The following is a 15,383-nucleotide window of genomic DNA, read 5'->3' as shown; positions in this document are numbered from 1 at the left end:
TGTGAGTGTGTGCAGTAGGATATTAAAGCACGGTACAGCACATAGGCTTGAAACTTCAAGATGGGACAGCTGAACTAGGTGTGCACTTGGTAGGAGCCTGGTTGAAGTGCCAGAGCACTGCTGTGCCAAGAGCCTTCAGCAAGAGCAGCGTACTGAAAGGCTGAGAAGGGAGCAGAGGAGGGAGGAGGTGGCTAAAGTGGCTGTGCAAAAAGGGTTGAAGGGATGGATTAGGGCTCTGGCAGTGAGGAGCAGCAACGGTAGAGGACTTTGAAAATGTTGGGGCAAGTCTATTACCTTGGTGATAGAGTAGGAGGAATCTGAAATAATCAGTGCCAAGGGAATCTGGAGGATTGAATAAGGAAGATTTGGAAAGCGCTACTGAAACTCTATGTTACAACTTGAACAGTAAAACCGTAGTTCTGCTTTCCTTGACCTGACAGTGAGTATAAATCCAGACAGCCAGAGGAGGGACCAAGTTGTCTTTTCAAGACACCTCATAACTTTCATGTGTAGTGTGTGTGTGCGCAAGTACACGTGTAAGATATGAAATTCTGGTTTGACAGTTGGGATTGGACAAGCCCCACGGGCTGTCAAGTTCAGTGTCTTGCTTTGTTAGTCAAGTAGGTACAATTTCTTCAGAAGCAAATGGAGCTTCATCTTAGCTCTCCTGAAGTTTCTCCTGTGAGAGAACTCTTAAACTATCCTAGCCAGGTTTTAGATCCAGTTGCCTTGATTCTGTTTCCAGCAGTCTCAGAAATAGGACTCTTTCCTCAAAATTAAGTGAAGCTGCATAGAAACTGGCCTGCCTTGGTATAGAGAAGAGTTTTGCGCAGCATTTGTGTAACCACTGAAAGAACCGGCCTCATCATTCCCAGCATTTTCCCTTTTTCACTGCAGATCTGCAATGAACCAAACCAGACTTAGGGTCATACCAACTTTTTCTTGGCTAGGTTGGCTTCACATTCATCTCATAAAAGAGACGTGAACTGTGCAAACAGAGGTGACAGGTGCAAGGCAGGATGACAGAAGGAAACTGGAATGGTCTCTGCTACTGCAGCACTAGGCATGCATTCAAAAACTGTTTTCAAAGTGACTTTTTACTTTTAAAGCTATTGCTATTTGTGTATAGGAAAGGCCTCAGCTTGGCAGAACGGTGTAATGTTGCTGGAGGAACACAAAATGGTTGTATTGTTGGTTTGGTGGGTTTCAGTCATTTTTTGGTTTTCTTTTTTTTTCTATTCCGTTTTCTTCTTTTGTCTTCTAGTAGTTATAATACCAGTGACTTCCTTGTACCAGGCCTGTTGTGTACATCTGTACAGAACACACTGAGTATGTGGCTGTAATGCAGGGCATTGTGCAGCTCAATTCTTTTGTCCTGTTCATGTGCACACCTTCCAGCTGGACAGCCAGATCTGTGCTATATTTTCTGGAGGAAATCTTTGTTGCTAGTAAAAGCCCTCTCTGTAGTATTGTGGTCTGTTCCAAGGACATGAGTGCTGTCCTCTGCTGTCCACACTGTTTTCCCAGTGATCTACCAAAATCTGTCCCTGTATTTTGACCCCAAACCTCTACTGCATTTCTTCTGGAGATTTTAGGTAGAACCAGAGTGAAATAGAAGCTTGCCTTTACTTGGGAAGGAGGAAAAGAAAGAGTAGAAAGATTGATAGAGAAGTGAGGCTTTGGAATAACTAGTGAACTGAGCACTGGGCTGCCGTGGTGTCTGGGAGGCACAGCTACAGCAGTGTGGTATGAGTTGGGTAGTACAAATAGTGCAAGAATTCTTGCTGTGCATATTTTAAATAGTGTCTGTGTCTGGGTAGGAAGGAAAATGACACATACTAATCCTTTCCTTCCAACCCAAGTAGGTTCCAGTTGGATAATGCATGATGTGACAGACCTGTATTGTAGCTGTTTGCCAAACAGGCTTTGCTTCTTCATTTGTGCCTTGTTCAGATTTACTAGTGCAGCTGAATTTCCAGCAGAGGAACCTCCATCACTTCAGCTGGGGAAGATGTCTTTGACCTGCAAATTAGCGGTAAAGAAATATAAGTGAAGTTTGCTAATTGACCTGTTAATACATCCCTGGATGTCACTCACTGAACAGAGGTGCCTCCTTGCCATTTTCTCCTTGAAGGGGGAATAGAACTTTCATCCCATTACTTCAAAAGTGCAGCCTCTAAGCTGGTGTGTGTGCTTTGTAGCATGTAGTAAAGTTTATTCTGCCCACTTGACTTCAACAAGTTGATGTAACAGAAGCTGCAGCTGGGGAATACAAATTATACTTTTGATAGCCTTTTTTATTTTTCCCCTGGTAATTCTTAGGTCAAAACTTAATGAACCAAAATTATACACTATTTTATTCTCTGTAGATCTGGGCATATAACTTTAATAGTAGGTCTGGGATGGTTCACTGGCTTGTATTTTATACTATTGCCTGTCACAGAAGCTGAATGAAACAAGCTTGTTATATCAGATTTGTCAGTATAACTTAGAGCAGTGTCGTTCTGCTGTCTGATGCTCTTCTGATTCTCTCATGAAACCATTTATCTGTGTTAAGTCTTTACAGTAACTTTACGTGTCAGTCACGAAGCATGAAATATCTTAAAGACTTTTGAATAAGAACCTGATACATTGAATTCTGTATCAGTCCTCTTAAGTGACACATCTACTGAAAGCTCTCCTGCTCCCTTCAGCAAATATTGATTTATACCGAATGTCCACTGGCTAGAGATAATCTTTGAGAAACAAAACGCAATTTACACTTTGATTAAAAGAGGAGCTGTATCTCCAGAATACTGTTTAAGTTACAAACCTCATGTATGTTTGAGGTACCACCAGCAGCACTGACAGAAACCAAATGTGTAATCCTGCAAATGGCTGTAATTTTTGCTGTGGAAGTACTTTGCGAGGGGAAATTGTAATGGTGGCTTCTTGGTTTTGATCTGTAGGCTTGAAAATAGAGCTGCTAAACAAAAACATTGTAGGACCTCCTTTTCTAAGTGGATTTTTAGCACTTTTGATTGTCTTGCTTCACAGAAGATCCCTTCTCTTCCCTCCCTACTTCCATGCACTCTCTTTTTTCGACTTCCTCTGTATAGGGAGGAGTCACCTGAAGGCCTTTCCTCTCGAAGAGCAGTGGGTTTGAGTTGAAAGCCACAGGACAGAAGATGTAAGCAATGGTGCTCATAGACAGGATAAGACAGTGGCAGTTCAGAAGAGCCTTACCTGTGCATCCCAGTGCCCGGGTATTTGGATGAGGCTCCATCCTCCTCAATAACTCAGTGTTTGAATTTCTAGAGTGGATCATTCAGAGCCTCTGATGGGCGATATCACATGTGATGTGTGCAAGGCAGCAAGGTGAGAGCAGCAACAGGCAAAGCGGGAATCTCAGTACTGGGGGTAGAGTGCTGTGCTAGAGCAGAGTCTCTCCTCAGTAAAACCTAGGCAATAGTGAAAATCTTGGGAAAGAGGCTGCAGCTCTCTCAGCTGGGGATGCAGCTGGTAGCCACTTTTTCAATGTGCCACCTCAGTAGCATGGTCAGTCCTTCCCGGCCAGTTGTAGCCAGAATAAGAGGAGTTGGAGGATACCTCTGCTCTTCTGCCTTACCTTTAAACTAAATTGGAAGGGAAGTCCAGAGTTGGCGTCTGCCTTCCTCCCAGCCAGTAATGAACAGGTAGAGTGCTGATACGTACCCACAAGCATAGCTGCAGGCCCAGAAGTTGTGTTTGTGGTTGCAGTTGTAGGTGATTGCATCCTAATTTGCAAAGGACCCTTACCCACACCTTTGATTTCTTGAGCGATCAGACTCAAATGCTTTTGGTTTTGAAGCGTGACTGCTGTCTCAATTCCTCAGGAGAAGGAGAAGTCCTGCTGGAGCAGGAATTTGGAGAGTTGTGTTGAAAGCTAGGAATGATCCCTCACTCATGGCCTCCTACCCTGTCATCAGCAGAAGAGGGGAAGTCACATCCCTGAAGAGTGAGACCACTTTGTGCAGCAAGAGGAGCTGAATAGCTGTCTTTAGCTGCAGCAGAGACTGGTGTTTGTGTGGAGGAAAAATAGAATAAACACAAACTTCTGCAGTAGTTGTAGCAGGAAGAGTGAACTCTGATAGCCTGGGTTATAAAGCAGCTTTGGTATGGAAGAAAGAAAAAACAGGGCTTTCTTCCAAGGCCTAGCAAATATATGCTTAGCTCTTTATTACTGTCCTAGAAACATCCCTGGAAGTGTCTAAGCAACATGTATCTGGACAGTGCAGCTCTGAACTTTCCCTTGGCCCTTTCAGGGACAAGATCTAGCTGCCCAGGGATCTTCTGCAGTTCAAGTTAGTGCTCAGGGCTTTGCAGAAACCAGACATGTAGCTACTTCTGCAGCAGTGACTTGAAAAAGAGGAAAAATTGTGTCCAATTTTACCATGCAGGGTGGAAACCCAGCTAGGAAAATTGTCCTGTGACTTGGAAGCGGGGTTTCATTAGCCAGGTTTCATTCGTCAGGCCCCATCTTGTAGTGGAGTATTTCTGTGTGGAAGGTGTCATATCCTGATGGTGAATTACAAACTAACTGGAATTTCTTACCAGTGATGAGACAGTTAAGCAGCCCTCCTAGGGGAAAGCAGTAAAGAGCGTTTTCCTCTTGGTGGCAAAAGTTTTGACAGATTTTGCCCCATCAGAATTAGAAGGATCTGACTGTCAAGGGAACTTGACTTCAGAGATGTAGCTCTGCTGAATTCTCTGCCATCAGACGCTCTGTCAACATTATTTCCCGCTTTCTGAGGTATTATTACTTACTTTGTCTCAGTAAGGGTTTGTTGGGGTTTTTTATTAAGGTTTGCAGGCTTCCCCCAGAAACAAAATACAGTTGAGCCACAAAAGCAAATAGTCAATTGGGTCTGATTTGCTCTCTTGAAGAGTGTTTCCTTCAAGTTGCTGCAACCTTTTCATAGCTCCTTTGTTCTGCAGTGATCAGGAGCTCTGGATTCACTTAATTTCCTGCCAGTTCCTGTGCACTGACAGCCCTCTATTTGTTTTCTCCCATGCTTTATTGTGCCTTGTTGTGACTGCCAGTAGAAAGTGCTAGGAAGGCCAGCTGAGGTGCACTTTATTGCTTGCCTTCCCTGCCTTTAATCTAGCTATAGAAACTCATGCTGTTACCTGCACTGTAGTTTGGGTTGAGGAGAGAGTCTTGGTGGCCATTTGTGTCTGCTGCTGCAGAGGAAGGCTGGTAGTTCAAGTTTTCAATGCCAGTTGTAATTTTTTAAGATCCAGAGGAAAGGGTTGACCTTAAGTGTGATAGAAGTGCTGCAGTAAATGTCTCCTGGTGGGTGGAGGAAGATGCTGACAAGTGTCTGTTCTGCTCTGCTCTGCTCCTTCGTTTGTTCTCAGCAAGTCTGCTTGCTTACCTCTGCCTGGCAGAGAAGGGGATAGATGCTGGAGACGAATAGGGATGCTAAATTTTTGGCTCAAACACTGTACTTGAAATCCAGTCTTTGCTTTTGAAGTACATGTCTTAGTTCTGGCCCTCCTTTACCCAAGCCACACATGCATTTCTCTGGAGTGAAGCCTAGCAAAAGCATGTTTGTGAAACACTTCACAACCCATGAATGCAAATGCTGTCAAATGCAAACCTCTTTTATTCTTTTGTCACATTTTTTAATGTTGTTTCAAGCTCATTGCTGTAGACCTATGCTGCTTGGGAGGTGCAAGGAGAGCAGCATGAGGGCCAGCCCCTCTGAGCTGGGGAGATCTGTCCCGCTCGGGTTTCAGTAACACAATGCTTTGTGCAGCCATGTGCATGCACAAAGAGCCAACTGGCTGGAGCTCCTGTGGTGACGCTTGGCTGATTTGGCAGCCGGATTGATTCTGTCAAGTTACAGTATGGGAGTTAAGTCCAGCTTCAAATCCTCTCCCTTACCCGCTCAAGAAACTTGGAGGGGGGAGGAGAGGGAAGCAGGGGGGAAAGCTCTCTGGAGACTTTGTGTCATTATTGGCATGGAAACGTTTTGTGATTATCAGCAGCAGGGTAGTGGCAAGAGGCTGATTATCTATCATGTCGTCAGCATAAATAACCAGTGGGCCCCTGAGCAGGGCTCCGCCTTTTGTAATGGCTTCACGTAATCACTGCATAACAGTTTAAAAGCAAGCAGTACAGAAAAACAGCTGGACTGATTCTGACCCTAACTGATGTTACCTTTTCTCCCCTCACTAGAAGAGAAATATGTCACTATCCAGCCGTACGCCAGCCAGGGGAAGGATGAGATTGGGTTCGAGAAAGGGGTCACCGTGGAGGTCATCCAAAAGAACCTGGAAGGATGGTGGTACATAAGGTAAAGAAGCTCTGCAGCCTGATTGTTACAGAAACTGTGACAATGAGCTTTTCTGATCATTCACTTAATGTTAGAGTTTAAATACTTCTGTAGCTGGGCAAGGAAGCCCAAATTGTTCATAATGCCTCTTGAAGAAACATGAAGTCTAAGGCGATACAATGGTGATTAAAGTAACACTACAGTGTCTGCAAAGGCTGTGGACTGTTCCAGTGAGGAAATGCCTTAACTTCTAGTTTTAGAGGGTTTTTTTCTTGCTTCAAGTTAAAAGCCCATATCTGAGTTAAGATCTGTGAGACCTAACAAGGCTTTCTGTTGTGTGTGATTTCAATGTGTTTCCAGTATAAGAGTTATTCTGCAACATGTTTAAATCTATTTATAGTAATGCTGAAAGACTGATTGTGATCGCTTGAGCTGTTTGGGGCAGGTAAGTGCTACTTTCAGGGATATAAGAGATCAGTTTGCTGGCTACAGCCCTCTTCCAAACTTACCAATGGTTTCAATTAATTTGCCTTGACTTCTACCTGTCAAAATTAGATATTCCTAATGTAGAGGGATTATATTCCAAAAGCAGGTAAAGTTGTTATTGGGTATCAAACTTTGTTATGTATTTGGAACAGTAGTCTTAGCAGAGAGTTTTGACTTAAAAATCTCCTTTTTAAATGCTTATGGGGAAGAGTGTAGGTTAGATGCTGTCTCAGTGATGTAAGGTGTCAGGGTAAGTACTTAATGAGAACTTTCTTCATCTGGGTTCACACAGCATTTAGGTTTTAGTGCTCTTTCATGATTCTGCTCCTTGTCTTGTATCTTAGTGTGAATCTGGCAGTGCTGTGATATCCCATTTCTCTTTAAACAAGATGTGATACAATAGGTAGCTAAAAAATGAAGGTTTATCTCTCAGCACTGCAAAACATCTCTAGTCATCTTTTTCCATTCAACTTGTAATTACAGTGATTATTTTTTCCCCTTTCCCTCCCTAAGTCATAACTTGCTTTTGTTTGAATTCTGCTTAATTTATTGACTATGAATGAGGACTATGAAAATGCTGACTGAAGCAATGTTGTTGTTTTTCTTGATTTCCCTTACTTAGAAAGCTGATTTTTTTCTTCTATTTAATGGTCCCATAGAGCGAATAAGCTAATAAAGATAGCAGTGGAGCCAGGAAGGCACTCTAGATAGGAGGAACTCAAAAATGCCTGGGTTTGGTCAGGTCACATTTTTTTCTCCTTTAATCATCCACAGAAGTGGAATCCAAAGTTGCAGATAGGGGAATTGAGCACATAGGTTTTCTGAGGGGAGAACCATTGCAAGACATCTCTAGGTTTTTTTTTTATTCTCTTTCTGAAATGTAGCCTGGTTACTACTGTAAGTTTCCCTTTGATGTGTTAACACTTCTACAATAAGCAGAATTTTTTGTCCCTGTTTTCTCACACACTCTTTTGGGCCAACCCAAAAGACACATATTTGTATAGCAGAAGTGCCTTCTGCAGGATGGAGGCACTTGCTGCAGTGATTTACATGGCACCTTCATTCATGGCAATCTGCTAGAAGGACAGTGGATGCCCCAGCCACCCCATGATACTTGAGGAATGCAGCATGTGCTTGGCTTTTTTGTAAGAGACCTCAACTCGATTTTGAGTTGACAAACCCCTCTTCTTGTCGAAAAAATTGATTAGGTGCTCCCCATATGTGTGACAAGTATGTGGGGTGTCAACTATCATCCTCTCTGCTGCTCTGGAGCATTACACTACACTCTTGCTGGAGGATTAAACTCTTAGAAAAAGGGGGTTTTTTTCATGGGCAGCACTTCTGGAAACACTGATGTGATCCATCCCTGCAGGCTGGTCCTTTGCAGCCTGGGTAGCTGATCTTCAACTTCTTGTGCTGTTCATTGTATGTAAACTGCCCTGAGTACTGTAAGGTACCCCTCAGAGAAGGATTCCATTTCTGCAGAAATTCACTTTTCTGAGTACTGAGTGCCTTAGAAGGACCAACTCCTCCTGTCATGAGTGTGAGGGGAGAGGGAGCAGGAAGAGAATGCAGTTGACTCCTGCTGACTGGATAACAGACTGAGTACACTTCAATGTGTAGAAGTAAAAACAAATCCAGTAGTTTGCAATGGAATCCACCTTAAAGACATTAGCTTGTTCCACCTTAAATACGTAATTTCTCCAAATTCTTGGCCATGTGCTGATCCTCATTTCCTGTCCTTATTTTTTTCTTTTCTTTTCTTTTTTTTTTCCTTTTTTTCCCCTAGTTTGCTTCCCTCTGGAGTAATTCCAGTGCTCTGGAGCTGGAAAGCAGATGTGACTCTCAGACTTACAGAGGCACTTCTGACTTTTTTTAACATTCCTATGGTTTTAATCCATTTTTTCCTTCATGTAAGATAAACAGGGAGGATTTTAGAATCAAGAAGGAACCAAATCACTGCACCTAATTCTGAAACCCCGTAGAAGCTAGAAGAAATATTGGTGTCTGTCTTTATTTTTTCCTGTGTGCAATATGACTCTTTAAAAAAAAAAAATCAGGACTCTGGGGAAATGAAAGAAAGGCTCTGACCTGGGATCCTTCTCACTGTTCTATTGCATGCAGTAGGTCTGCTTCCTGGTGTGCCCAAAGCTGGCATTAACATCCATCATTTAGATCTAACTTTGTATCTATTTCTGTCACCTGGAGGTAGTCTCATGGTGCCCAAGTGGACTTGACTGCAGGGCAAATAAGTACCAATATGCTGAGTATGGCTTTTGTTATTTGCCTGTATCTTCATTTTGTGGTTATTCTGAGCCTCAGCCCATGTGAATGAAGTGCAGCTGGGAGGTGTTAGCAGCACTGAAACGAGGAGGAATCTAGGATGGGGTTTGAAACATTTCCAGTAGCTTGTGAATATAAATGAAGGAAGGATGATTGTGTTTCAACTCTTAGATATGAAATGAAGATCATTACCAGTCCAGAACTTCTCTGAAGCTGATTATGAGTTGCTTTAGTTCTTTCACCTATAAAATAAGGAGATACAGTAGTCTTCTAAGCTTATGTTTGCAAAGAGCTTTAGGATTACCAAATTCAAGGACTAAAGTAAAAAATGTAAGCCTATTTGACTTACATAAATAGCTTTTATTTGTGATGTTGTAGAAATAAACTGGCAGTTGCTGGCAACTTCTGCTCAGCATTCACTCCAGGTTGTATTGACTAACTCCAGGGAAGTAATAGCCCGCAAACAGCCTCCCTACTGAGGATATGTTGCTCAGTTATTAACTGTCCAGCTATTGCTGCTAATATTCATTGGGAGAAACTATGTGGGATCAGAGGTGTTTGAGGCAGTGGGGTTATACAGGCTGATCCAAATACATACAGTTGGCAGGAGAACTGACAAGCCAGAACAGAACCTGCCTGTGGCTGCCTTTCTGATCTTAAACACGTTAAGTCTCCCACAAACTAAGATGGATGTAAACTGTTTTTTCTTGCTGATTTTGCACAATCAAGCTCTGTTGAAAGTAACCTTTGGAACTGGACATTCCACAGCACATTTGTGAATCCACAGTGCATTGGCCACTGTGGCTTTCTCACAGATGAAGACCTTTACATCTATAGGTCATGTAAACTTATAAAATGTCCTTTAAAAAAAAACTTTCTTGATGCACAGAAAGCATTGGTCAGTAGCTCTGCAAAAGAACTATCGACTGCAAAAGGGAATGAAGCCAAAAGTCTTCAGGGCTGGAAAATGGCACTAAGAGATGCCTTGCCACAACAGGAAACGTTAGCACATGTTGAGGCCTTTCTTCCTTTTCTTTTTTGGCTTGGTATAAGGCTTAGCAGAAAAAACTCAAAAAGGACAGGATTGAATAGATCCAAATTGCATCTTGACATAGTATCACACAGTGGATGCTGTGTATCTGTTTGAAATCAAATCAAGTCATTACCATTTTGCTACTTCTTGTTAGTCTCCATGTGTCAAACAAAGCTCAGAGCTGTTGGGATGCTTTCCACCCCTCCAGAATCCTTGGAAAAACTTGTCACTAAACTCCCTGAGCAGGGGAGATCCCATATCTTTGCCTTCATGTGTGACAGAAGGCAGGTATCTAGGGAGAAGCAGCATCTCTAGTATCCTGGCTCATCTAGGGGACTGGGGAGGAAAAGGCAGGATTTTGGACAGAAAAGTCCTTGTAGTCATTGCTAGGAATACAGCATTTATATTTGCTTTTGTACAGGAACAGTAATGAAGTCTAGGGAATCAAATCTAAACTGTGTTTTCCTGTTCTCCCCATAAAGTCCCAGTGCCATTCAAGTGTCTGGATATGGTGAGTGAGGCCAGGATGTGACTTGATGAAGAAATCTCACCACAAACCTCAGAATCCACGTATTGTCATAACAAAGATGCTCACCTGCCAAGGAATGATTTGCTCATATCCCACATGCCCCGGTTCCTTCCTCTGCTGTCTAATGAGGTTCCATTTTCATTAAAGAGCCTTAAAGTCCTACTGTTTTAACCTTTGTATTTCCTGCAGATTTCCTGAGCACCAGAATTTTAATGGTGCCTGGTTTCCCACTTTCAGCTCAAGCGCCTGCTTTGGGTATCTTGAGAGATTAAAGAGAGAAAGGTTTCAGTGACTCACTCTGTAGCAAGTTAGGATTTCATTAGGGAAAGCAGAGTTCATCCACGTGGTCCTCCCTGGAGTCTGATTGTAATCTGAAATCCCTGCTGAGGTGTTAGGAATGGCAGGAGTTAGAAAAAACATCTTCCCCAAAGCCAAGTTGTGGAAGAATGACTTCAGTTTGAAGTGGAGCATGATCAGCTCAGTCTGGTGTTTCGGGAACACATACTGGATTCAGGTGTCTGTTCAGATTTCCCAGTTTATTTCTTCAAATAGCCTCTAGCTTGTTCAGGAAAATGAATCTCCATTGAAGCCTTTTTCCCTTAGTCAAATTGTTTCTTGATCTTGCAGTGCTAGAAGAAGCTATAGTACTTTAAGGGTCCCATGTTCTCCATAAGAGAAAGCTGGTCATACAGAACAGGGAGTTATGGAAGGAGGGGCAGTGTCCATTATAATTGCAAGGAGGGAGGCTTGCACAAGGGTTTTATAAACTGCAGGCACCGAGTCTCTCTACTGGGCTCTGTACACCCTTTTTTAGCCTTTTCCATTTTGAGTTGCTATTAGGAAGTATAAAAACTATTAAAATATTTTACTCACTAGTTTGCTTTTTTGCAGTATGGGAAAATACTGAGTTTACCTAGTCTTGTCAAAGAGGGGCATAAAACAAACTGGTGAAGGACTTTACCTTGTGAGTAACTGTATTTCTTGTCCAGAAAGACTCCTTCCTTAGTGTGATTAGTGGCTTTTAACTCCACAGTTCACTACTAGCTCAGCTGACTTTGACATGTCCAATCTATAGGTAATAAATTGAGACCACAAAAATCTTATTTGAGAACTGCAAATTTTGTTTGTTATCATCCATCACTTTTGCTTTAGCTGTTCTACCTGAAATGCGTCAGAAGGCTGCGTTTGATGTGGTGATGTTTCCTTTTGCATCTGCAGGTATCTAGGCAAAGAGGGCTGGGCCCCAGCTTCATATCTGAAGAAGGCTAAAGATGATCTTCCATCTAGAAAAAAGAACTTAACTGGGCCAGTGGAAATCATAGGAAATATCATGGAGATCAGTAACCTGCTGAACAAGAAATCATCCACTGACAAGGAAGCTCAAGTAGAAAATGAGACTGCAGAAACACATATCACCAAGAAGGAAATCAGTTTGCCCATCCTGTGCAATGACTCTAATGGCAATGCCATGATGACCTCAGACAAGCAGGTTTCCAGACTGGCCCAGGGATCCCCAGCCATAGCAAGGATAGCACCACAAAGAGCTCAAATAAGTAAGGCAGAAAAGTAGTCTGGGTTTTCATGGGCTTGCAATGAATTTCATTCTCTACCTTTCAGGGCTGGCATTGCCTGCTAAGGTCCCACATGTCCTGGCCTTATAGCCAAGTCCACACAAGCAGACCTTTGCACTGTCTATAGATCTATCTACAGGGACTCCAGAATGTGGTCCTTCAATCGTAGCGATAAAATTTGACTTCATTTTATACAAGGGCTGGATGGTGGCTCTTTAACTTACCCTGCATGTGTTTACTTCGTTATTTTTTCCCAGAGAAGACTTTTTGTTCCTTTTGAACACTCTAAAATGTGCTCCTACCCCAGAAATGCAGATGATGTGATGGTGTATTCAAGTCAAGGAAACAACCTGTGTCTTCTCTTGTATTTGTTCTGCTGTTTTTCTGGGGGCAAGTTGCTATAATGTTTTTACTACTTCATCTGCAAAATGCAGATGCTGACACTAGTCTGTGCAAGGAATGGCTAAATACTATGATAGAGGACAGTGTGAGTGTTATTAATTTACTGGATTATTTTTACTGCTGGGGGGGAAAACTAGGTATTAAGCCAGTTCTTTGCTGGCCAGTCTCCAATGGAGCTGGTCAGTTCCAGCAGAAAATACAATCCACTACTTTCTGGCAGTGATTTCCTCGTAAATTTACTGGCTTAGCTGAGATGAATAGCTAAGCTACCCTGGTATTTCTAATATACCCTCATAGTTTCCTATCTTGTTTCATAGAGATGCCTTAAATATTGCAAATACTGACTTCTAATATTCTCAAACTGTGTAACAGCAGAGAGCTGCTGGAAAATGTGCTTAGCAGTACTTTCAAAGCTAAATAAACTCTCCTTTTTGCCCTTTCCTGCTCAGGTTCTCCAAATCTAAGAACGAGACCGCCCCCACGAAGAGAATCCAGTCTGGTTTGTATTGGTTTATGGTATATGTTAGCAGTGGGGTAGGTGTCTGGGTGCTTTGTGAGACTTTCTGCATCTCTACAGGGTGTGGGGGGTGTCTGAGAGATCCCTTATTTGCATGCCTGTTCATTTAATTGTTTAAGTATTGAGCAAAACTCTCATCAAAATGTTGATTGGGGATTTCTGTTATTCAAAATGCTGCCCCAAATAATCAGATCTGAAGGGAGAACTTACTAAGGCTCATGTTCTGTACATGGGCATTAAAGCTTGTTTGGCTGACTCAGAAGGTTTTAAGTTCCTCCTAGTGTCTTTGGTCCAGACTGATTTTTTTGACATTTTCTTGTCTTAAGCAACTGGGAATGTATCCCCCTCTTCCCATTGCTACCGTCTTTGAGGTGGCTAAGATTCACTCTTGTGTGTGTGTTTAAAGTGCTTAGAATCTTATGGAAGGATGTATGCTATAGTAATGAGACCTCCTATGATTTCTTATCCTCCAAGATGGAATTCTGGAGGTTTGTACTAATTGGAGATTAGAACTGTCATCTTCAGATAGGAGCTACTCAGTGTATTTGCACAGAAGTCATGCTAATAGCTTGTTTATCTAGGCAGTACATAGTGTTTAATCTTTGCTGTACCCTTTATGAGCAGTATGTGACTTGTAATTTTTCTGTGTCATCTCAAATGCTTCTTAAACTAGATGAATAGCATATTAGCTATTTTTCTTTGCATTATTTTCAATTAGATTTGTTTTGGTGAGACTACGACACTTAATCCCATGCTAAAAGTAACAGTGGTATTATATGTGAAACTCTGAACATATCTGCTGTTTCCAATTATCTTCATTTAATCCAAACCATCCTATTATCTGAAGGCATTTTATTATAGTGTGCTTCTGCTGTATTTCAGCATTTATAGTGCAGAAACATCCAATTATAACATTGTTAGACACGGTTCCTAAGGTGCAGAGATGCATTCTCTGAGAAATGCTACATGCTGTGCGTGATGAAACATCAACTGTTAGTTACAAGGGTATCTTAGAAATGGAGGAGCATGAGAATAAAGCACAGTGTGCAGCTCGCCTTTCTCCAGTTAACGTCTTAGGATTATTTTGTGTCTTTGGCAATCCTGTGTCTGTGGATGCTCTGACCTGTGGTCAGGAGATGCTGACGCAACTGCAGTTCTTTCATAGAACTCCAAGCAGTCAAGTGTTGAAGCTGTGAAGCTTCACCATCTAGTTGTCCTGTAGATGAGCCCTATGCACTGAAAAGCTTTCAATATTGAAATTACTGAAAGGACTTTTATCCCATTTATCACCTTAAAAATAATTGTAGCAAACTCTAAAATGTAACAGCTTAATGTAAAAGCTTTTAGAGTCTGGTATGCTGCCAGAATGGCTGTAAATAGCAGTGTCCCACTTCTCATAGAGCCTTTATGAGCCTCTATGTGTTGGGACTGAATAGAGGTTCTGGGTCTGTAACAGGGAAGAAGTGGATCCTATAGTAGAGTCCTTCCCTTCTTCTAGCACTCTAGCTGAGCAAAGCTCTTCATAGGGGTCTATGATATTATCCTTGTTTCTTGATACAATAGGTGTCCATTAGCTCATATCACTGACTAATTCAGATTGTTTAAAAATCCAGCAGCAGATTAAGAGCAATAATTTATTGGGATTACATTTAATGATAGGCAGAATCTGTTAGCAGCCCATTGCAATGCAATTTTCTGCAGCTGTGCAAGTTATCCAGAGCTGAGTCTTTCTGGACAAAAATCTCAGCATAAAAGGGCTGCTGTTACTGTGAGTGGAATGGCTGCTCACACTTTATGGCCCATGAGTAAAATGTTTTACTATTCAGGTAAAGATTATCACAGTTTTAATAGCTGGTGAAAGTGGCATGAACAGTGCATATGTTGAACAGCTTCTCTCTTGCGACCCATATCAATACATCAGCTTCTGCTCTGGAGAACTGGGAAGTTATAATTAGGAAGTAGCACAGGAAGAAGGGAGAGTTTTAATGAATAAAGGCAATTATTTTCATACTGCTGTTCAGCTTACTGTTTCTTTGGTTTAATTGAACAAAATGTCCTATTTGCCCTAGGGTTTTCAGTTACCCAAGCCACCAGAGCCACCCTCTGTGGAAGTGGAATATTACACCATTGCAGAGTTCCAGTCATGTATCTCTGATGGCATAAGCTTTCGTGGAGGACAAAAAGCAGAGGTGAGCCTTAACAGTGGAAAAATTTTAATATTTGGCTATTGCATGGGACTGGATTGAAAGAGGAGGAGTTTCCA

The 15,383-nt window shown here is 42.1% G+C and overlaps 1 protein-coding gene across 4 annotated transcripts in view; it reads left to right on the top strand.

The window, feature by feature from the left end:
• Nucleotides 1-15,383, top strand: part of SH3PXD2A (SH3 and PX domains 2A) — a 260,811-nt gene that overhangs the window by 231,752 nt on the left and 13,676 nt on the right. For all 4 annotated transcript variants that reach the window (XM_064663221.1, XM_064663220.1, XM_064663222.1 and 1 more), the window contains 4 exons: nucleotides 6,203-6,320; nucleotides 11,849-12,183; nucleotides 13,053-13,102; nucleotides 15,190-15,309. In XM_064663221.1, the coding sequence (XP_064519291.1) occupies nucleotides 6,203-6,320; nucleotides 11,849-12,183; nucleotides 13,053-13,102; nucleotides 15,190-15,309 (623 nt within the window). The remainder of the gene's footprint in view (nucleotides 1-6,202; nucleotides 6,321-11,848; nucleotides 12,184-13,052; nucleotides 13,103-15,189; nucleotides 15,310-15,383) is intronic.

Source organism: Pseudopipra pipra, chromosome 8 (assembly GCF_036250125.1).
Source record: "Pseudopipra pipra isolate bDixPip1 chromosome 8, bDixPip1.hap1, whole genome shotgun sequence".
In the NCBI taxonomy this organism is placed as follows: domain Eukaryota; kingdom Metazoa; phylum Chordata; class Aves; order Passeriformes; family Pipridae; genus Pseudopipra; species Pseudopipra pipra.
The sequence above is the reverse complement of the archived record's forward strand: the minus strand, read 5'-3'. Positions and strand labels throughout refer to the sequence as shown.